Genomic DNA, 24,118 nt, shown 5'->3' with positions numbered 1-24,118 from the left:
GGACAGCGGTTACTACAGTGGACAGCTGATCAGGTTACAGGGTGCACGAAAGGGTTAAGGTTGTAATATCATTTTTATTGTAGGTACCCTTATGTTTTTGTTTTTCCAAGAGCGCTCCCGTGTGTATTTTTGTAAAGACAAAAGTCAGTGACAAGAACCGGTTTTAACAGTACCCAGTACATTGGAGCAAGCATACAGGTGTAGCAGTAGAATAACTGAGATTGTCTCTCATTTAGCACAGTAAAAAAAATGGGAGTGGTGTCCTTCAAAAGGTATTGTGAAATGGGAAAGGGGAATGTAGCAGGGTCTGGTAGATGGTGGTGAGTTACGGTGGGTGGAAGCTGTCTCTTGAAAAAGAACGGCAAGAGGACGAACTAAACTCTAGCTTGCTGCTGAATCCATGTTAGTTTAAATCGGTGGTGTCAAACATACGGTCCGCGGGCCGGAAACGGGCCCCAAGGAGGTTCGATCAGGGCCGCAGGATAATTTAAAAGGGAAAAAAATTATAAAAGACACGGAATAAATATTTTTAATAAGGTGCAATGCATGGAGTATCCGCTAGGGGACACACTGTTTTGATCAGAGAAGAAGACAACAGCAGCCTCAGGCTGTCACTGAGACAGACCCAACACAGCAGACGCTATCAAGGACATGTGAATACTTTATTCTTTACACATTTAATAGCACTCTCCTTGGTTTGTATGGTGTAGGCAGGGATTAAATTTAGATTTTATATGCACATGTATAAATGGTTTTAAAATTCCTTTCTTCATCAATCTCGTTTAATCTTAAAGTGCATCACTATATTTTTCAATACCAATTACTTGTTCAAGTTTTGTGCCTTTGTTCAATCAGTGGGATCAGTTGCAATGCATATATGTGAATGATAAAAGTACATAACACTACACTAAGGTGCTTCATGAAATGTTTTGAAAAAGATATGTTCATTAAATTTCAACATTTTCCTAATGTTCTTGTGCTTCTTTAGACCAAAACAAAGGAACGACATATTATTTTGGTTACTCATAGCAGAGTATGGTATAATTTTAATGGTCCGGCCCACTTGACATCGACCGAGGTCGTATGTGGCCCACAAATGAGTTTGACACCCCTGGTTTTAATGATCAAGTAGGCGATGGAGCAAATCTCAGTGAGGAGACAATATTGTCTCTCGAACAAGATATCAGACTAAAGGTGACAGAGATAGAGTTTAGCAGTCAATTGTCTCCAAAATGTGGAATACAATTTTTGTTTCAGCAAAGAATTGCCTTATCTGTAGACATTTGAGCATAGCAGTTAAAACGTCTGTTAAGGCAGCCAGTCCCGTTCGACTTTATTGTTTCTTTTTCTTATATCATCTGTATAATCTTTCTGATTGTGTATTTTACACCACGTAAAATATCTTAAGCCCACTTTGCGAGAAGTTATCTCACATAATAATCATGGCATGCAGCGCTCATTAGCCGTGATGTTAGCATACTTCCCTTTTTCACCTCCGTTACGATTGGATGCCTTTAGAGAAGCTCTTGAAAAAAACTGTATAATGCACCTGAAAGAGCATGTTTGTACACGTATTAAATGACGAGAACTTGCTTTCTTAAACCACAACAATAAATATGAAGAGACACGCTCTTTTTGAGCTTCTGTCGTCGACGATGCTAAGCTAATGTTCATGCTTTCCATTAGTTTTTTTTCCCACAAATTATTTTAGGGAATCGAAACTGAAAAAAAACAAAAAAACAACAACAATAATAATATATTGTATTCCTGTCTTACTGATGTGATCCAGGTTTGAAACGCTTGAAGGAAATGCGGTGCTACAGTTGGACCCTGCAATTCCTGGTGTATTCAATGGACCTTATCCTCTCGGAATTGACCCGGTAAAGCACTCACAAACCCCTCCCACCCCCCCAAAAAAAGACTAGCCTATTTTCTTGTCATTGAAAATAGGGAGTAAAATGATACCGTTTAGTTTCCTGCTCTTCTCTGTGTAGATATGGAACATTGCCACCAACAAGCTGACGTTCCTCAACTCATTTAAAATGAAGATGTCTGTTATCCTCGGTGTAATCCACATGCTATTTGGAGTCTCTCTCAGTCTTTTCAACCATTTGTAAGTACTGCTGCCAGAACCACTGCTTTATTACTTTCACCAGTCTTTGTTTTGTTCATTGGCAGGATTATGTAAAATTTATACCAACAAATATCCCTTACGGGCAATCATCTTATGTTATACTTGGTATACTGTTTTGAGTTTCTTTGTGTTTTGTTTCAATTCAAAGACTCCAAGACAGAGATTAATTAATAGTGTTGAGGTTCCCAAAACCCTTATGTTGTTTTGTTTTTCTCAACAGAGATGTTGGATAAACCGAGATAAACCACCCTGGAGTTCAGTGACATTGAGTTAAATTTGCTTCATTTGCATGTGGCGATGATTGTGATAACAAAAGAAAAACGTCTCATGTACTGTAGATTACAAACACAAAGTGTATCGAGTTCTTAAAAAAAAAATCACGATTTAATGAAAATAGGTATGAATAGCCACATTCTTATGTATTAAATTTAATAAAAAGATTTAATAAAAATAATTTAATTTAATAAAAAGGAACCTCTGCCTGATAATTCCAAATCGATGCCTTCAGATCATGTTTTCATAGTGCTTGGTACAGACGGGCATTTTTATTTTGTTTTTTTGCAAAAACTGCTGAACCGGAAGTACCGTATTTTTGGCACTATAAGGCACTTCGGATTATAAGGCGCACTTTCAATGAACGGCCTATTTTAAAACTGTTTTGATATATAGGGCACACTGCATTATAAGGCGCATAGAATAGAATCTACAATAGTGGCTGCGGTTGCGCTATGCATCCACTAGATGATGCTACACTAAAACGAATACAATATAATACAATAAATATATTGCTTAAACCCATACGGAAACATTTTCCGTATTATTGCTTAAACCCATGCACTTAAAAAAAACCTTAAAGGTAACACGCCACACATTGCCATTTATGCATAGTTCCTGCCATAGTGCATGCTGCTGATTGCACAAATTGCCTTTGTTACAATGTGGATGAAAAAAAAAATCCAACAAATGTTTTTCACACAGGGTTTCCCTTGTTGCAAAGGCTTTTAAAAGTAATATATCTCACATTGCAGGTACTTCAAGAAGCCTCTGAACATCTTCCTGGGCTTCATTCCCGAGATTGTCTTCATGTCTAGCCTGTTTGGTTACCTCGTCCTGCTGGTCTTCTACAAGTGGACAGCTTACGATGCATTCACCTCAAAAGACGCGCCCAGCCTGCTCATCCACTTTATCAATATGTGCCTCTTCAATTACAGTGACCCCACTACCAAGTCCCTCTACGCGGGACAGGTGCTCCTTCCCGCATCCTGTTCTTCTCCTCGTTTTATTTATTTTTTCTATCCTACCCACGCATACACAAACTCACACTAATCACAGTATATCACGTCGAGGAGACATCCATTTATCAAAAATAACCACACCACCACAAAATTGGAACGTTGCGTCTCATTAACATCTTCTTGACATCATAATAAAACGAGCCTTGTGCAAACACCACAACTAGTCAGCCACACGGTTTAACATCTCTCTGTTCGAATCTATAGATGGGGATCCAGGTTTTGTTGGTGCTCATTGCCCTTGCATGTGTACCCTGTATGCTGGTTGTGAAAACTATGGTGCTTCGGCGTCAGCACCTGTGGAAAAAGCACCTGGTATGTCAATTTCACCCTGCCTACAAACTCGAAACACACTTCCAACTATTCTCCTCTGCAATATAACCTTTTATTTTTGCTTCTATTCTGTCTTTCAGTGAACGTTGTATTGTGTACTGCGCTTGGTTGTTTTGCCATGAAATGACATAATGCTTAAAGCTTGCCTTAAAAGCGCTCTGAAAATCTGGAGACCAAGCAGTCTGAGGGCACCCTAAAAACAGACCATCTCAATTCTTCAGATTATATCCACTAGATGTGTTGAACGTCCAAGAAGTAGTTTTCACCACAAATGAATGCAATATTAGATATAGAATATATCAAAACTGCAGAAAGGGTCAAGAGCAATGGAATGGTCAGTAACTAAACTTTAATCGAGTTTCAAAACTACCTATTTTCCAGATTATAAATCGCTGCGATGTATAAATCGCACGAGTCATAAAATGCATAATAAAGAAGAAAAATACATGTATGAGTCATGCTGGAATATAAGTCGCATTTTTAGGGGAAATTTATTTGATAAAACCCAACACCAAGAACAGACATGTCATCTTAAAAGCCAAATAAAAATAGAGAATGACAGACTGAATAAGTGTACGATATGCTAATGTTACATGACGTATAACGCAATGAACGGAGAACGAGCCTGGTATGTTCACCTAACATATTAAGAGTTATTCAGATAACTATAGTATAACAAGTTTAACAAACCATCAGTGTCACTCTGAATCACTACAGCCAATGTACCGGTAATCTTCATCCTCTGTGTCACTTTTAAAGAACTACACCAACTCCAGAGTTAGAGGATGCGGCGCTTCCTCTCCTTCGTCGCTTATAACAGAGTTATCATCAGTTAGCGCCAATGTGGAAGGTATCAACACAGGTCTAGAGCGCCTTCTTGTGGTTTAATGTAAAAATAACGTGAAATGATATCATGTGTTAATAATTTCACACATAGGTCGCTCCAGAGTATAAGTCGCAACCCCGGCCAAACTTTGAAAAAAACTGCCATTTATAGTCTGGAAAATACGGTACACTTGTATTTATTTGTATTTATAAGTTTCTGTCTACATTTCACAAATAGGAAGTTCAAACTCCAAAAAGAGGCTTAACTGAATCAGTGAGGGGGACTTGTGTTATTAAAAAGCAATTGATTATCATTCACTAAAATGTGATACTGAAAATCTATTATCTGCTAAGATTTTTTGGTAATACTACTTTGTCAGTGTTACAATTCGAGAATATAGTTCACTAGGAAACACAACACTTCGATATCTGTTTTAGGGTGCCATGTTTACTTGACCAGCTATGTACAGCGTGCCAACTAAGGCTTGCTTTAAGCCCGACAAAGCTCTTGTGACTTTTGTATCTAGTCACAGAAGATGCAAGAAACCCCTGCAGAGAATCTAGAGCAATCTTTAGAGCGAACAGGCGTGTCCTCATCATGCACCGGACTCACCCAACAGGGCACGCAGAAGTTCGGAGGAGTGCGGGTGGGCAACGGGCCCACGGAGGATGAGGCTGGCATCATGGACCACGACCAGCTCTCTCAACACTCAGAGGAGGGAGATGAGGTGAGCGCATGAAATCACTTTTCACAGTCTGACAGTGTGATTCAGTCTCTCAGTTTCAAAGTTAGAATATGATTTTAAAATGTATTATATATTGAGGAGATTAATTTGTCTGTACCTGTTTAACTTGTGGCAGCAATTATACAGTGGAATCTCGACAGACAAATTGAGGGACGGGCTGTTGTCCGTTTCACTGAAGAACTTTTTTTTTCACTCTCTAATACCACCCAATTCAGTATGAAATTGATTTGTGTTTTTTTTTTTTGTCACCTAAAACTGCCCAGAACAGTACAAATATAAATAGGTCGATACGACATGCTCCTTGATAAACTACTTGCCTTTGCAAATCCTAAGCGAACCATCTCTGTTCCATTGGATTCGAAGGGACTCTCTCCCCTGCCAAAATGGCTGCCACATTGATGTGCTTTTTAGCCTGCGCTAGTCTACTGTAAAGTCTATCGCTGACAAGAGAGCAGAACAAGCCGGAAACACATGACCAGTCTCTGTCCATTGCTGGAGCCACAATGCCATTTACTTGCATTGTGGCGAATTGCGGTCAATTCTGGAACAGGATGGTACAGGAACTGTACAAAGCAACGCCTTTAGTGGACTGGACACAATTTTCCGTCTGTTGAATCTGGCATCCATTGGTTCCAGCTCATTGGAATTGATGTTCCACTGTTTTATATTGTAATAATATTAGTTTTAAAGAAATGCATTGCTTCGATTGTTTGGGTTACGGGTAGACAACCCGTGACCTCTGTCATCCTTCTGCTGTGGTTCTCTGTCTTTATAAATAATGAGTACTGGTATTCAATTCAAATTTGATTTGATTGTAGCATGTTGATTCTTCAAACATTATTCTAAATTTGAAGAGTGTGGTGAGCTTGCAATGTTTACTTGCTCTGAATGTGTACCACTCACAACTGTCTAAAACCTGGTGCCATTTTTGTAGCTATTTGACCCCCTCTAGGTAAACCATTGATAAACCAAGAAAAAACATGTTTAAGAAGAAACCAGAACGTTTAATGTTGCATCCTATGGGAATAACAGTGGACCGCTATATACTCGTGGTTCAGCACCCCCCGGATTTGGATATTCATGGATTTAAAAACAAACAAACATTAAAACGTTTTAAAAATATTTTTCAAATACTGGAAGAGTTTTCGAGCCTCCCCATTTACTCCCCGTTTACCATTTTTTGGTTAAAAAAATATATATATTTACCGTATTTTCCGCATCATAAGTCACACCCAAAAACATTCAATTTTCTCGAAAGCCAACGGTGCGCCTTATAATCAATCTGGTCCGCCTTATATATGGATCAATATTCTGATTTCTTGGACGTAGTATTTCAAATGTTCTGTAAAGCGCTTTGTTACAGCTGCAGCGGTTGTGAAGGCTCTATATACCGTATTTTCACGACCATTCGGCGCACCGTGTGGTTGGGCGAAGTCTCAGTAAGGGGTGCTATTTCTGTATTTGACACATACACAAAACGCACTGTATTATTGGGCGCAGACAGGCATGGTAAAACATACGCCAGCTTAAACATACGGCATGCATGCACGCACGCTAAAAACACGTTTTTAAAAAGGCAACAGAAGCAAAACTGAGTTCGGTTGTACTTTAATTCGCCTTTAATACGCCTCAGTACTCACGTGACTGGTACCTGCTAGGGGCGTGCCTTTAGCGTCCTCTTACACGCCCACCCATCACTCATTGGCGACTGGTACCTGCGAGGGGCGTGCCTTTAGCGTCCTCTTATACGCCCACCCATCACTCATTGGCGGACTTCCGCATGCCTGTCGTCACTCACTCCGCCTTTTCTCTCTATAAAAAGCTTGTCGGCCAGAGGTGCTCTCAGTCAGGCTTTGGAACTCGGCGCATACACTAGACGCTCCGCATTATAAGGCGTCCTGTCCATTTTGGAGAAAATTTAAGACTTTTAATGGCGCCTTATAGTCGTGAAAATACGGTAAATAAAGCTGTATTGTATTGTATTGTATTTCCTTTAGCGTAGTCTCCATCTAGTGGATGCATAACGCAACCGCAGCCAGTATTGTAGGTTCTATTCTATACGCCTTATAATGCGGTGCGCCCTATATATGAAAACTGTTTTAGAATAAGCCATTCATTGAGGGTGCGCCTTATACTCCGAAGTGCCTTATAGTGCGGAAAATACGGTATTTTTTTTTAAGCATTTCAGTGGCCGTCATTTATACGCAGATTTTCATTGTTCGTGGGCTAGCCCAGTCTCTATCCCACCACAAACATTTTGAGTCCATCACATACTAAAAACAAACATTGCTGAGGCAACTTGACACAGATGACAACTTGCAATCGTGTGTGAAGTTGAACGTGCCATCTTACTACCCAGATGTGCTGACGCTGTGAGCTGAGGGTCGGGAACAACATTCACATTAACCAGGTCAAATAAAGTAGTATTTGAATTGGCTATTCTTTTGAAAATATACAGTATATTTGACAAAAAATGAAATAGTTGGCCCGGTGGTCCGGTGGTTTGCGCGTCGACCTCACAATACAGAGGTACCAGGTTCGATTCCAGCTCTGGCCTCCCTGTGTGGAGTTTGCATGTTCTCCCCGGGCCTGCGTGAGTTATATTACTCAAAATGAACAGTACTCATACTTCACTACAATTATTGACTACTCTACCCACCTCTGCAACGTTGTATGTGTTTTGCACGACTACCACACAGTTGAAAGGTAGTTTATTTCAGTTTTAATTTAATAATTCACTTTTATTTATTTACAACTCCTGTCAATCAAATGATTGTGAAATTGAACGAATATTCAGTTGATATTTCCAAACATTAAAGTACTGTACACAGATTATAACGTTCCCTCCTGGGGAGTAGGAGGAGATGGTGCAACCAGCGCTTTCATATAGAAAGGGAGGCCTGTGATGGACTAGAGCAGATAAGAGTCGGATTTTCCATTTCAGAAACATAAACACTGAGGTGTTTTTCATGAGAACCAGGCAATGGAATTTCTGAAAATACCACCCAGTTGACTCAGAGGTTTGGTGTCCCCCGGCGCTGATGCGTACTACATCTGAGTGTTTGTGTTGTGATAACATATTGCATAACTGTAATTTAACAAGACGACATTCATCCCAATTTTTCCAAGGCAGCGATAGTCCATGTAGACATGCTTATCAACACGGGAAAGAGGAGATTAAGGATTTTAATATTGCCTTAAATTGCAACTTAGTCAGTCAGTCAAAAATATCCGACTGGCAAACACTGCTAATATTACATAAAACCCAGGGGCTAGTTCCTAAATGCATTTTATGAGCTTTACTCACTGATCTGTAACTGGTGCTCAATTTCTTCTTCAAATCTCCACTCACAAATAAAATGCGTGAATTCAAATTGATAAATGCAAACGATTTCCTGCATGTGTCTTTTTATTCACATTTGACAAGACACAAGGAGTTTTATTTGGACTTGATTATGATGTGATTGTCCGGTTGGTGGGACATGTTAGCTTTAGTGAAATATTTCATCTTTAACCCTTTTGGGGACAGCGCTTACTACAGTGGACACCTTATCAGATTATCAGGTTACAGGGTGCATGAATGGGTTAAATTTGAACCAAAAGACAGTATTAACATGCACCTCAGATTGAGTTATGGCGTCACGATTGTTATCTGTATTCATAGCTACAGTTCAGTGATTATGAATTATGTAAAATAACGTGAAAGGCTACAACGGATTAGCAACCATTAGTTACCAAAATCTGACACTAATCTTTCACCTTTGCTTACTTTCAAGCATGCAGAGGAAGAGCCGGTAAGAGACTGTGTCATATTTCAGCATGCTTGGATGCTGCCGTCTTGCGGATCTGTGTTTTTGTGTTGTGTTATTTTTATTTTTTTTCAAGCATGCCTGCAACCCTCATGTGGATGAAGCACTTCAGATAATTCCGTTAAAAGGGCAATATTATTTGTAACTTTGTACTGTATAGTGTCAGCATAACTATGAAAGTTAAAGCTATGCCTTGTGATGTCAATCATTAAGAAACAGCTTTAACAAAAATAACTAAATAAATAACTGGGTCTTGAGGGACACCACGCTTCTCAAGACTCGCTATTAAAAGATGCAATTATGCTGACTAAAAAACAATTCTGTCAAACAACATTCAAGTCCATAAAAAAAAAATGTCTCTGAGAATCCAACCAAAACGTGCATTCCGTCTGACAAATTTTCTTGATCCACTGTGTCAAAGACTGCACTCAGAACCAATAACAGATAGCCTCTGTGCATCCATACGGAACCTGAGTTTCTTGCCAACCTTGACCAGTCCAATCTTGGTCATATGATGGAATCAAAAGCCAGACAAGAATTGTTCAAATATATGACAGAAATTCATAAAATAATTCACTTGATTGAAAACAAGACTCTCGAGTTGCACTTAAAAATGGAAAGTTTAGAGCTGTCCTGTAATTAACACAAGTCATGTAGTTATTTATTTTTCACTTATATATTGATTGATTGATAGGGTGGACAAACAGCACAACAGTTCAGAAGTTGGGGGTTCAAATCTCAACTCCGGCCTCCCTGTGTGGGATTTGCATTTTCTCTGTCAGGTTCAGAACCGAAACGAATAGTGTTTTTTTTGGATCCCAGAAATGCAGGCTTAGACAAAATGCGATAACAAAAAAATATTTATTTCAGAAAAAACACACCAACAAAAGTACAAACAGAAATCGCTGGTCACAAAGACGCAGGAAAAACAATGCACAAAACAAAAAAAACGCTTGCAAAAGTTAAGATATTAGTTGAGCCGAGAATAGAAACAAAATAAGAGCAAGACAAAATAATATCAATACAAACAAGGAACTAGAGCGCAAAAAATACTTTGACGAACTGGAGGGATCTAGAAAACAACACTTGCGACAACACAGATGCGCCTGCTGGAGGGAAACGCCCTTCACTCCAGCTGGAGCTGGAACAAAAACAAAGACAGACATGACATTTTCCCTGCGCGTTCTTCAGTTGTCTCCTCCCACATTTGAAAAACATTTTTCTCAGGTTAATTGAAGACTTTAAGTTGTTTTTAGTTGTAAATGTGAGATTGAATCAGAGTTAGAATCATTTTGGACTTTTCACTATAATTATTTTTTAATCCCATTTTTATTAGTTTTTAAAATTATTATTCTTAAAGGCACATTAGTTTAGTTTTTATTTTTCAGTCTTAGTTTTAGGGAGTTTTTTTTTATATATGGCGTATTTGTGGACATGCAAGATAAAAAAAAAAAAAGGTAGCTAAGTATTGCGTAATAAATTAAAGTACAATTCCCAAATGACGGCCAAACAATAATACCGATCCCGAGAGTTCATGTTTGAAATTAAATAACAGATGAAAGCAAAGGAATTTTCGATATGACCGTTTTATTATGATAAAATGTCGTTTCAGTTAGTTGTCATTTTTATAAAAGCATTTTTATTTTTTATTTTGGTCACAAAAATGTTGTTTTTTTGTTTAAGATTAGATGTACCGGTAATAATTTCTGTCATTTTCGTTAACTAGAGCTTTGGTGTAAATGGTTGTTTGTATATATGTGGCCCGTGATTGGCTGGCGACTGGTCCAGGATGTACCCGCCTCTCACCCAAAGTCAGTTGGGATAAGCTCCAGCTCGCCCGAGACCTTAGTGAGGATAAACATAATAGAAAATGGATGGATAGTTTGATTGATATGTTCAAATAACACTTGAGACACAAAATAAATAAATAAAACATTTCGACCACTGTCACATTCCTTGACAGTTTCCGTTTGATACACAATGTCACCATTTTTATTCATTATATGTGCCACTTTTTCCTTCTTGTCGGTGTAGGCTTTTGCTGAGCAACTTGAAATGTTCTCCCATACGGTTCGTATCTTGTATCTCAGATACCATCAACCTTAATATGTTTTGCCATTACATCATACTGGCCGGTTTTGTTTTCTCTAGCCACTTACATTGTAGACCCTTTGAATGGGAACAATGAAGCTACTTCCATGAACTCAATTCCATGAGTCCGAGAACAAAAGACAAGCATGGAAAGAGGAAACCCGGTTAGCACCGAGCCAAATTCAGCAACCGCACCATAGAACCTAAAGCCCTGCCCACTTTATACAGGAAAGGCTTGTCTTGTTCCAGGATGGAGTGAATGGAAGGACAATACACAAACATGTCAAGCTCTATGATCCTGCAGTCCAAACAGTCTCAAACAAGTTTGCGACAAACCACGATATTCGTGATCAAGCTAACCATGCAGTTGCATTTGTTTTGTCTCGGTTTATTTGTTTGTACATTAACCACTGAAATTTACATTTTGACCTTAATCCAGGAAGCTGGACAGAATTTGCACATCCATCCATCCATCCATCTTCTACCGCTTATCCGGGGCCGGGTCGCGGGGGCAACAGCTTTAGCAGGGAAGCCCAGACTTCCCTCTCCCTAGCTACTTCTTCCAGCTCTCCCCGGGGGATCCCGAGGCGTTCCCAGGCCAGCTGGGTGACATAGTCACTCCAGCGTGTCCTGGGTCTTCCTCGGGGTCTCCTCCCGGTGGGACATGCCCGGAACACCTCACCAGGGAGGCGCTCAGGAGGCATCCGAATCAGATGCCCAAGCCACCTCATCTGGCTCCTCTCGATGTGGAGGAGAAGCGGCTCGACTCTGAGCCCCTCCCGGATGACCGAGCTTCTCACCTTATCTCTAAGGGAGAGCCCGGACACCCTGCGGAGAAAACTCATTTCGGCCGCTTGTATCCGGGATCTCGTTCTTTCGGTCACGACCCATAGCTCGTGACCATAGATGAGGGTTGGAACGTAGATCGACCGGTAAATTGAGAGCTTCGCCCTTTGGCTCAGCTCCTTCTTCACCACGACAGACCGATACAACGTCCGCATCACAGCAGACGCTGCACCGATCCGCCTGTCGATCTCTCGCTCCCTCCTGCCCTCACTCGTGAACAAGACCCCAAGATACTTAAACTCCTCCACTCGGGGCAAGATCTCTCCCCCGACCCGGAGGGGGCACTCCACTCTTTTCCGACTGAGGACCATGGTTTCAGATTTGGAGGTGCTGATTTTCATCCCAACCGCTTCACACTCGGCTGCGAAACGCTCCAGTGAGAGTTGGAGAGCCCCGTTTGAAGGAGCCAACAGCAGCACATCATCTGCAAAAAGCAGGGATGCAATACTGAGGCCACCAAAACGGACGCCCTCAACGCTTCGGCTGCGCCTAGAAATTCTGTCCATAAAGATTATGAACAGAATCGGTGACAAAGGGCAGCCTTGGCGGAGTCCTACCCTCACTGGAAACGATTCCGACTTACTGCCGGCAATGCGAACCAAACTCTGACATCGGTGGTATAGTGACCGAATAGCCCGTATCAGGGGGTTCGGTACCCCATACCCACGAAGCACCCCCCACAGAACTCCCCGAGGGACACGGTCAAACGCCTTCTCCAAGTCCACAAAACACATGTAGACTGGTTGGGCGAATTCCCACATACCCTCGAGGACCCTGCTAAGGGTGTAGAGCTGGTCCACTGTTCCACGGCCGGGACGAAAACCACACTGCTCCTCCTCAATCTGAGGCTCGACTTCCTGACGGACCCTCCTCTCCAGCACCCCTGAATAGACCTTACCAGGGAGGCTGAGGAGTGTGATTCCTCTGTAGTTGGAACACACCCTCCGGTCCCCCTTTTTAAAAAGAGGGACTACCACCCCGGTCTGCCAATCCAGAGGCACTCTCCCCGTTGACCACGCGATGTTGCAGAGGCGTGTCAACCAGGACAGCCCCACAACATCCAGAGCCTTGAGGAACTCCGGGCGGATCTCATCCACCCCTGGGGCCCTGCCACCGAGGAGCTTTTTAACCACATCGGTGACTTCAACCACAGAGATAGGAGAGCCCACCTCAGGGTCCTCAGACTCTGCTTCCTCCAAGGAAGACGTGTTGGTGGAGTTGAGGAGGTCTTCGAAGTACTCTGCCCACCGGTTCACAACGTCCCGAGTCGAAGTCAGCAGTGCCCCATCCCCACTGTACACAGTGTTAGTGGTGCACTGCTTCCCCCTCCTGAGACGTCGGATGGTGGACCAGAATTTCCTCGAAGCCGTCCGGAAGTCGGCTTCCATGGCCTCACCGAACTCTTCCCACGCTCGGGTTTTTGCCTCGGCGACCACCGAAGCTGCGTTCCGCTTGGCCAGTCGATACCCGTCAGCTGCCTCTGGGGTCCCACAGGCCATAAAGGCTCGATAGGACTCCTTCTTCAGCTTGACGGCATCCCTTACTGCTGGTGTCCACCAGCGAGTACGAGGGTTGCCGCCACGACAGGCACCAACCACCTTACGGCCACAACTCAGATTGGCCGCCTCAACAATAGAGGCACGGAACATGGTCCACTCGGACTCAATGTCCCCCGTCTCCCCCGGAACATGGGAAAAGCTCTGTCGGAGGTGGGAGTTGAAACTCCTTCTGACAGGGGATTCCGCCAGACGCTCCCAACAAACCCTCACAATACGTTTGGGTCTGCCAGGACGGACCGGCATCTTCCCCCACCATCAGAGCCTACTCACCACCAGGTGGTGATCAGTTGACAGCTCCGCCCCTCTCATCACCCGAGTGTCCAAAACATGCGGCCGCAAATCCGATGATACAACCACAAGGTCGATCATCGAACTACGGCCCAGGGTGTCCTGGTGCCAAGTGCACATATGGACACCCTTATGTTTGAACAAGGTGTTCGTTATGGACAGTCCGTGACGAGCACAGAAGTCCAATAACAAAACACCACTCGAGTTCTGATCGGGGGGGCCGTTCCTCCCAATCACGCCCCTCCAGGTCTCACTGTCATTGCCCACGTGAGCATTGAAGTCCCCCAGCAGAACAAGGGAGTCCCCAGCAGGAGTACTCTCCAGCACACCCTCCAAGGACTCCAAAAAGGGTGGGTATGCTGAGCTGCCGTTTGGTGCATATGCACAAACAACAGTCAGGACCCGTCCCCCCACCCAAAGGCGGAGGGAAGCAACCCTCTCGTCTACCGGTGTGAACCCCAATGTACAGGCACTGAGCCGGGGGGCAATGAGTATGCCCACACCTGCTCTGTGCCTCTCACCATGAGCAACTCCAGAGTGGAAGAGAGTCCAACCCCTCTCGAGAGAACTAGTACCAGAACCCAGGCTGTGTGTGGAGGCAAGTCCGACTATATCCAGTCGGAACTTCTCTACCTCACACACCAGCTCGGGCTCCTTCCCTGCCAGAGAGGTGACATTCCATGTCCCAAGAGCTAGCTTCTGCAGCCGAGGATCGGACCGCCAGGGTCCCCGCCTTTGGCTGCCGCCCAGCTCGCATTGCACCCGACCCCTTTGACCCCTCCCACGGGTGGTGAGACCATGAGAAGGGGGACCCACGTTGCCTCTTCGGGCTGAGCCGGGCCGGGCCCCATGGGTGTAGGCCCGGCCACCAGGCGCTCGCCAACGAGCCCCACCTCCAGGCCTGGCTCCAGAGGGGGGCCCCGGTGACCCGCGTCCGGGCAAGGGAAACTGAGTGCCATCGATTTTATCTATCATAAGGGGCTTTGTGAGCCGTGCTTTGTCTGGTCCCTCACCTAGGACCTGTTTGCCATGGGTGACCCTGCCAGGGGCATAAAGCCCCAGACAACTTAGCACCTAGGATCATTGGGACACACAAACCCCTCCACCACGGTAAGGTGACGGCTCACGGAGAGGAGAGGAGAGATAGAATTTGCACACGCCAATGAAAATGTTGAAGCAGTATCTTGTAGGCAGTGGTTAAATCTTGAATTTAGACTGAAATAAACAATGGGAGCACGTTTATTGGCAGGAATTGTGTCATCATGAACAGTGTTGTTTAATTATGGATACAGTAGTAGTAATTTAGATTTAAATAGCACCTTTCAAGGGCTCTTTACTTTTAAACAAAAATGGAAAAAAGAATTTACTCATGCTGCTGCCTTTTATACAGTATTTCTAACTTTCATGAGAATGTAATATCCATTTGAAATCTAGAGTTTATTACAATACACGAAACACATTACAAAAACGAACTAAAATCAGAGAGCACCTACTTCAAAACTGCTGATGAAAACCAGGACTAGTTTTGGTAACCAGACCGGTACAATATGGGTATGGGGTCTTTTACAATCCGTGCATTTGTAGGATAAGCAATGCACATCTCGCCAGTCCATAGAATATTCTCCCCAAATTCTTGGTAATTATTCAGGTTTGTATTTTTTTTCAAAGGTAAAGTGTGTGTCTCGCTACATCTGGCATAATGGTTAACACAGCGTTTCAGAAAAAGAACATCATACCAATAGTAAAGCATGATCGTGCTCGTGTGATGGTCTGGGGTTGCTTTGCCTCTTCAGGACTGTGACAACTTGCTCTGATTGATGAAACCATGAATTATGCTTTTTACCAGAAAATCCTAGGGTAGGATGTTTGGTCCTACGTTTTGTGACCTGTAGCAGAAGTGCAACTGGGTTTTGCATGAAATTACCCGCTTGTGGGGAAATGTTGTGTGAAATTGTCAATGTGCTACTCAGATGGGTTCGGGTTGCGTGATGTGTGCCTGGTTAAAGAGTTGAAGGGTGTGAAAAGACAAAAATGTTCTGTTGCAACACAATAAACTTAGACTATGTGACTTTTGTAAGTTACTCCTCAAAGTAAAAACTTGAACGATTCAAAGAATAACGCTATTGCGTGCTAATCATGTTTCTTCTCCCCCACAGTTTGATTTTGGTGATGTGGCTGTCCATCAGGCCATCCACACCATAGAGTACTGTCTGGGATGTATCTCCAACACGGCCTCTTATCTCCGTCTCTGGGCCCTCAGCTTGGCTCATGCGCGTGAGTAACAACACGCACAGCGCCAACTTTATCCACCGGTGCCTCGATACGATTGCTGTATGGCGGCAGTGAACTCGGCTCACTTTACAACAGGCAGCAGTTTGGCGTACATCTTCAAAAGAGAAGCCACTTCCGATTTGTTGTCTGTCAGACTAATCATTTAACAAAGAGAGTTACATTGTGTATTTCAAACAACCACATAACGTTGCCTTGAAGTCTGCTAGCGTAATGCTAAAACAGATTGGGAAACATCAAAAGCGGGTTAAAGAATCGCATCTCAGATGTTTGAGCACAAATGGTGGAGCAATCTAACAATATTCACAGGCATATATTCTTTATCCATCATAAAAAAGACAAATGATGCTGCAGACAATTCTAGGAAGAGGGTCTACCGGATTTTGGTGTGTTTGTGCAACCGGCAAATTAGTGCTGTTGTTAAATCCATCTTTTTTTGTCTTGTAAAGCCTCTTCTTTCACAACAGCACTTCAAAGTATTCTTTGTCAGCTCGATTACTGTAATGCACTTTATTATGGAGTCAGCCTGTCCTGCCTGTTATGTATAACTGGGGATCTTTGAGTTACAATGGGATCAACATACAAGGTTTCAAGTTTACAAACAGCAGCGAACTCATGACCGAGTTTGCGCAGCAGTTTGAGAAGACACCATCAAGCACATAAGGATGACAAGACAGCAAGCTCAGTTAGCGCTTTACTTACTGACATGTTTTTCATAAGAATGCGATGGTTACTACTGTGTTGGAACAGGTCAGTGAATTAGAAATGGAACTTTGTTGTAAACAGAGGATCATTTGAATAGAAGAGACATCTGTAGCACTTAAATCAAAAACTGATTATGTTTGTTTCCATTCCTTTTTATCTGTATGTATTCAGAGCTGTCAGAGGTGCTCTGGTCCATGGTAATGCACCTGGGTTTGTCCTCCCGGAGTGGTGGCGGTTTTTTCGGCCTCACAATCATCTTTGCGGCGTTCGCCACCCTCACCGTTGCCATTCTGCTCATCATGGAGGGGCTGTCTGCCTTTTTGCATGCCCTGCGTCTTCACTGGTGAGAAACACAAACACCCACAGGATGTGCCCATGTTTGTTTATGACGACATTTCAGTGTACCAGGGATCTCCTAAGCCAAATACAATTAATCCTACACTGACAAAAAACATGCACAGTAAGCTGTCATTTTTCAACTCTTGAACCAAGTATCTCTGCCAAAGAGCAGCTTGACAAGTACGTGAAGAATGAACGGAACATAAAACATCCCTGACCCAAAGTGGTTTACCAAACTGTGAGCTCAAGGGACTGAAAATAACAGAGAGCTGCTTCCAGATCCATCGCGCACTTGCACCATCTCCATCATGCCGATACAACCTGCACCGTTGAGTACACACAGGTCAAACATTAGCCCATTAGAGTACATTACCAACATTGCTGGAATCTAAAGGATTGCCAGGAGGATGATGACAATTAGTGATTGCCACTATAAAATACTTTACAGTTGGGAAATCCTTTATTTTTTTTCTGTCACATTTTTTGGGTTGAGTGGGTGGGCAGCAAAAGAAAATACTTTTTTCCCCAACTGCAGGATTTACAAAACCTTGATCTCTCGATCTATCTAGCTAGCTAACTATCCATATAGGTAGCTAGCTAGCTATATTTTGGCAGACAGGCACTTGTGCACTCTGCGTAAAAACGGGGTGTAACATTTTCTCGACAGCATAGGTATAGTCTACTGTGCTCGGGGCCATGTTGCCTAGCAAAATACCAAAAGAAAGAAAACTAGGACCCAAAGTATTTAATAAGTCAACAACTCTTAAATGAAGTAGATAAACAGTCTTCCATATGAATTCATGGTTCATTTCACTCCATTTTGTCTTAAACCTAACCTATATGACCAAAACATGTGTGTAATAAATCTGATATTGTTTTGTAATGCAGATTCATTTATTGCTTGCGTTTGTTAAAAAAAACAGAAACTATCGTACATCCCTGTGCCGTTTTAAAGTGATTCTCCTGGCGCTCCGGATTCCCATCATTTTCCAGTGCCATTAGTGAATTTGACAAACTTTGAATAATAATAATCATCATCATCATCATCATAATAAAATCTAGTGTATTTTGCAACTGCTCTGATCGCAAGCTGCAATTGCAGACTGTTGCCCACGAACAAATTCCGGTGATGCATATCATGGGCCACCGTTGGTTAAAGGTGACCTGCTTTTTGAATTTAATTTTTGAAATCAAACTGATAGAATGCTGAGGGTGAAGTGCACACCAACACAGAAATACAGAATCTTAATAACACACACAGACACACAAATCTTTTTTTTTTTTTTCCCCACATTTCCCCCTACACCCCTCGCGGTCGACTTGGTACCAGTCCGCGGGCTCCCGGTTGATCGCGATCGACATACTGGGCACCCCTGATATAGATTATACATATGGGTAGACTAAGCAAAATAACAGCAGCTGACATCTGGGATTGAGAGCAAGGTTTAGGGACTCCTGAGCCAAAGATGAACCTTTTCCAAAAGTGATGGAAAGGCTAAAGGTTCAAGAATGGAAGGATCTGCTAATGATCCCAAGTACACACACACACACACATACAGTATGTGAAACCCAGTGTCTATCAGTTGAAAGAAAGACACAGCTAAACGGGTTGGGAGATCCTTCATCATGCGGCAAGATAATGACCCAAAACACACTTTCATAACGACAACATGAACTCGGGGGCAAGAAGTGGAATGTTTTAGACTGGCCAAGTCAAACATAAGACTTAAACATTATGGACAATATAATATAGTGTAATATAATATCATAGCATGTATCATTTCATACAATCTAAATATAATATAATGATAAAAAAAAATTCTGCTCGCGTTTTTATGGTTCCCATATTGTCATTTGGGTGGCACTTGTTCAAATGATTCAATAGGATTGCTATGTTGCCTGTTTTTGAGGACAGACCTTGCTCAATGGCTTCATTTACACCATGTACACCATTTCGCCACACAAGTGATAGCTAGGAACTTGTCAAAATAGCTCCATTTTCGGAAGACAACGCCAAGTCGCGGATACCCACCAACTGCGTGTTTAGCTGCATGTTCGCTCATTGTTTACTATTTCTTCTACTGAAGCTGGACTACTTAATGCTGGACTCCGATTGGCTGCTGTCGCGGACATTTCTGCCACGTCTGATTTAGGAAATACGATCACAGCTAACAGCTGCTCATGGTAATCTCAGAATTCTCAATCATGCCAGCGCTACATGTATTTCCCTTTGGAAGGTAACAGCTGCGATTGGCTGGCAACCTATTCAGGGCGTCCCCCGCCTACGTCCCGAAGACAGCTGGGATAGGCTCCAGCACGCCCCGCGACCCTTGTAAGGATAAGCGGATCAGAAAATGAATGGATGGATGGATGATTTTGTATACAAACTCAAATCCAAGGGAGATGAAATTCCAAGGCTTAAATGAAACAGTGGGCGGTACACTGGGTAGTCGTTTGGACGTCTGCCTCCCCAAAAATGATCTGTGACCGTATATAATCAGAGTCCAGTAGAAGAATGCTGTAAAATGTTGCTTGGTTAATAAATCAGAGACTTATCAGCTCAACATGTATCTGCAGCTTGTATCTTCAGGCTTGCCCCCAATACATCAAATGCATCTTTGATCCTATATGTCAGTCCATACATTACACTCCTAGGAGGGGAATGCAGCAGAACGTTACTTGGTTCATAACGCAAAAGTGTGTCAGCTCAACAGGTATCCGCTAAGGTTAAAAAGAGTCCCGGAGTATTTTTCGCGGATATGAGTGAATGGAAATAGTTGTGCTCAGAGTTAACAGCAGTCAACATCGACCCTCTGCTTTGGTGCCTGCTCTTCACACGCACATGCTGATGAGTTGTCTGTACACGTACACACATATACACGCACACAAAAGACGACGAGGCCGGATTGGTGCGTGTGCGTGTGTAAAGCACAAGAGATTTTCCATTTCCACAGATGTGCGGGGAAGCAGATGAGAGGATCTCTCATTTCTTTCCACGTTTTAAGTGTTGCCCTCTCACAGCTCTAGGAGACCAAATATTTGCCACGACTTGGAGACATTCCTGGGCAGCTCCCCTCTCTTGCTTAGGCCAGGAACTAAAGGGAACTGACTCCCCACTCGTAATGTTTTCCTTTCAACTGAAAACATGAAATTCATAATCATATTCACTTACATTTACATTACATTATGCCTTGCAAGGGATCCACGGGTTTTTTTTATGCACATATGTATACATTAGAAAGAATCTGTATGTCAAGTATACATTGGTCAAATGAGATCCAAAAGTGGTGTTAATTCAACACCATACTGTGTTAATTATAACACCGGCAAAGTGCTTATAGGTATTCACACTCTCCGGTGTTAAAGTCACATTTAGTCAAGTGTTACATGTTTAACGTCCAGTAGTGTAGCATAATGTAGTGCTGACATTGCTGTATGACACTATTGAGTGTTTCATGCCAACCCTGTTCAGTGTGGGCCAAAATATCCCGACTACCTTAAAGTTCAGATGTCAAGTAAACTTGGTCAAACATCTTTTGAGTAATACTAAGGCTAAAACTATTTCAAGCATACTTTCGTTAGTTTGGTTTTTTTTAACGCAACCCACCCAGGTTCAGAGTTAGACCCATAGCAACGAGCTTAACAATTTTTGTCCGGCGATCCACGGCCAGTGACGTCATTTAAACGTCAGCCATCATAATTCATTGTTGATTGTCCGGGTAACTGCTCTTTACCATTGTTAATTGTTCGAAATGCCTCGGCCCGGTTTGGCTTTACACTGTTCACATTCAGGCAAACAAACACTTGTTTGAGTGGCCAAAAGAAAAGAACTGAAATGGACCAGAAAATTGGAACGCTACAGTTTCCTTCTCGCAAAGCGAATGAATTTCATGCCGGTGTCGACGAGCGTTCTTTGTGACAAGCACTTTGATGACCTCTGTTTTTTCAAACGGATTTGGAAAAAAATACAAACATTTGATTCAAAGTATGATACATGTACATGGGTGGAATCGTGTACAAAAACAGAGATTTGGTTTTCAGCTGTGAATTTTTTCTAATTTAAATAAAGGTTGGAAAACACTCAACTATTGAGTAGGTTGACACAGATGTGATGCCAAACAATGTAATAACATTCTTCCATGTTTTTATTTTTATCATCCTTGTGATTTTCCTTTTTTTCCCCACTCTTAGCGTTGACACATATTTCCACATGCTTATTCCACTCAATTCTTTCTTTTTAGGGTGGAATTCCAGAATAAGTTTTATTCCGGCCAGGGCTTCAAGTTTGTCCCCTTTTCATTCGGGAGCATCCTGGATGGAAGATTTGACGAATGATCATCTGGAGTCCAGTCTTCTCTCTTCCCATCAGTGTCAGTGTGCATGAACCCTCGTGCAAACCTCTGTGTCCCTCTAGTGGCATTCCAAAAACCTTGATTGTTTGTGGTATTAGAAACATGTCGAGTTATTTGAAATCATTTCAAGACCCAGCAGTCTGCATACTGGAACTCATCATGCTCGCAGAATTTCCATTTATTATTATTATTATTTTTGAAAGCTTCAGCGAGGCTTGTGAAATATGGTGTCATTTCCTGTTCTGAGTCAAAATCCTCCATGTTTTAGATGCGGAAAGGTTCAAGTACAAAATGTCTGTGTACAACTTTCAACTTAGAGGCTGTGGAAAACCTCACTGAATGGAAATAACCACAAGACCAGAATGCGCCTGTTTGACTGGCACCGTACTCATCCAATCGTCTCTTGTACTGTAAACCTGCGCGAATGGAATTGGTCAGTGCAAGGAAGCATGTGAAGGGGTAATATTTCGGCACAGCGGAGGGAAATGGATTGCATCAGTCGCCAGAAAAAAAAAAAACAGTTGACAAATGAAAGTTGCTCTTAACCCTTTCAGGGACAGCGGTGACTACAATGGACAGCTTATCATGTTATCAGGTTACAGAGTGCATGAAAGGGTTAATAGCAACAAACGGGTAAAAGAGAGGGTTGCTTTGATATGTACATGATGTCAGGCATTAATCGCTATATTGGTTGGGAAGCCATTTGTCATCTGAATTTCAATATTATTTTCCTACAAAAATTATACAGAGACATTGTTCGTGTTGAATACCGTGCAGTTGTTTTTCATGTTTTAAGGAGAAGGAAAAAAAATAGCTATCTCTGGCAAGATTGAGTATTACCTGTTGTCTCCTGCATGTCTTCTGTCCAAATTGTGAATGATAGTTTGTGTTAGATCAAGGAAGCCCCAAATCTGGTCCTCAAGAGGCTCTATCCAATCTGCTTTTGATGTCTCCCTCCTCCAACACATCCGTTTTAAATGATCAGAATTGTTATTGGGCTTCTGCAAAGCTTGCTGATGAGCTTTAATCAGGGGTGATGGAGGAGAGAGAAATCTAAAACAGACTGGATAGGGGCACTCAAGAACTGGACTTGGGCACCCTTGTCTTAAATGATCATATGTGTGGTGACACACATATGATCATGGTTCATTTTACTCCATGAGAGTTAATATATATAAAAGAATATTACTATTGTAAGTTATTGGTGATGTGGAAGGTTAATGTGCCAGCGTGATGTGATCAATAAAGATTTGGGGTTTGAATGTCGATTGTGTTTTCTGTCTTGTTCATTGTTTTTTTTTTGGTCTTCTTCAGGCTTAGAAACGTGTTAGAACCTTGATTTATGTGAATCTGTATGATTCATCCTTAGTTGACGTACACATGCTCATCTCACGAAATCCCATGTTGAAATGCTTTATTCTGATATGTTTTGCAGCTGCAGTTAAGTCAGGGCCCCTCGATATTGTATGATTAGAGACAACGAACCATGTTCGTGAAAAATCAAAAGAAATATAGTATTTTAGAATACAATAAATAATAATAAAAACAAACAATGTTTTTCTGCTTTTGTTGTTTTATTTTTACTCAATTATTTTTATTTTATTATTATGCTTATATCTTTTTATTTATGTGCAGTTACAATGTGTGAACAGGAAGTAGTACAGTAGAAAAAATAAATATGTTGGCTCAACAACACCTGGTATGGACTTTTTAAATCGGTGCAATTTAGCCATTCTTAAGTAACTGCAACTTTAATTATCTAGTTTGTCAATTATTTTAGTTTAAATTAAACATGAGTTTTTCTTTGTTCCAGACAAGCTGTTTAAAGTTGATAACTTTAATGTACTTCATTTAAGTAACTCGAGTTATTTAATTATTTAATTGCGCTTTCATTCTACACTGAATTACTAATTATTTAATCCTACATTTCAAACAAGCCTCCCCCCTCCCAAGTATGAAACAAAACCGTGCCACTTGTTATATTTTGAAAGGTATACCGGAAGAAGTACTTTTTATCCCGAAAACTTGTTCCAAATACCGATACTGAGTGGAGAAGCAGATCTGACAACAAGAGAAACTAACTTTGTTTTTGTCTTTATATAAGATTGTATTCACTTGAAACTATACGATTGAATCAGCACGGGTGATCAAGTAAACTGTTCGAGATTTTAACACATCATAGAACATTAATTGGAAGGCATTGAGAGCGAACGGGGGCGAGGAAATCGTCTCACCTCCAAACTTCGTCGCGCCCGAGGACAGTTTTCTCGTCAGCTAACTTGGCTAAGTGTTGGAGCTAAAATTCCACATTTGTTCCCATTCTCCTGGGTGGCACTAGCCATACAGCGTCTCATTACAGAATTCAGATGTACCATCCGATATTTCGTGGTAAGTTTCTATTTAGACCAACTGCCAGGCTTTGTGTATCGTTCTTTCGTAGCAAAAAAAAAAAAAAATTCAGTTTCGCATCGGTGTCTTGAACACTTAAACTCAGCGCTAACTTTCCAGTC

At 42.0% G+C, this 24,118-nt stretch overlaps 1 protein-coding gene across 2 annotated transcripts in view; it reads left to right on the top strand.

The window, feature by feature from the left end:
* atp6v0a1b (ATPase H+ transporting V0 subunit a1b) overlaps window positions 1-22,874 on the top strand; it is a 33,754-nt gene extending 10,880 nt beyond the window's left edge. The window contains exons 14-22 of one of the 2 annotated variants that reach the window (XM_086138431.1): window positions 1,790-1,880; window positions 1,995-2,113; window positions 3,163-3,379; window positions 3,634-3,741; window positions 5,205-5,312; window positions 9,107-9,124; window positions 16,080-16,197; window positions 17,089-17,260; window positions 21,498-22,874. In XM_086138431.1, the coding sequence (XP_085994557.1) occupies window positions 1,790-1,880; window positions 1,995-2,113; window positions 3,163-3,379; window positions 3,634-3,741; window positions 5,205-5,312; window positions 9,107-9,124; window positions 16,080-16,197; window positions 17,089-17,260; window positions 21,498-21,591 (1,045 nt within the window). In that variant the 3' untranslated portion in view covers window positions 21,592-22,874. Of the gene's footprint in view, window positions 1-1,789; window positions 1,881-1,994; window positions 2,114-3,162; window positions 3,380-3,633; window positions 3,742-5,111; window positions 5,313-9,106; window positions 9,125-16,079; window positions 16,198-17,088; window positions 17,261-21,497 lie in introns of both variants that reach the window. The other variant, XM_086138430.1, reaches the window with a different exon arrangement.
* Window positions 22,875-24,118: the final 1,244 nt, after the last annotated feature.

This window comes from Hippocampus guttulatus, chromosome 19, assembly GCF_054856545.1.
Source record: "Hippocampus guttulatus isolate MCC_2025c chromosome 19, RoL_Hgut_1.0, whole genome shotgun sequence".
Taxonomy (NCBI): domain Eukaryota; kingdom Metazoa; phylum Chordata; class Actinopteri; order Syngnathiformes; family Syngnathidae; genus Hippocampus; species Hippocampus guttulatus.
Note: the sequence above shows the minus strand (reverse complement) of the source record. Positions and strands in the feature narration are given on the sequence as shown.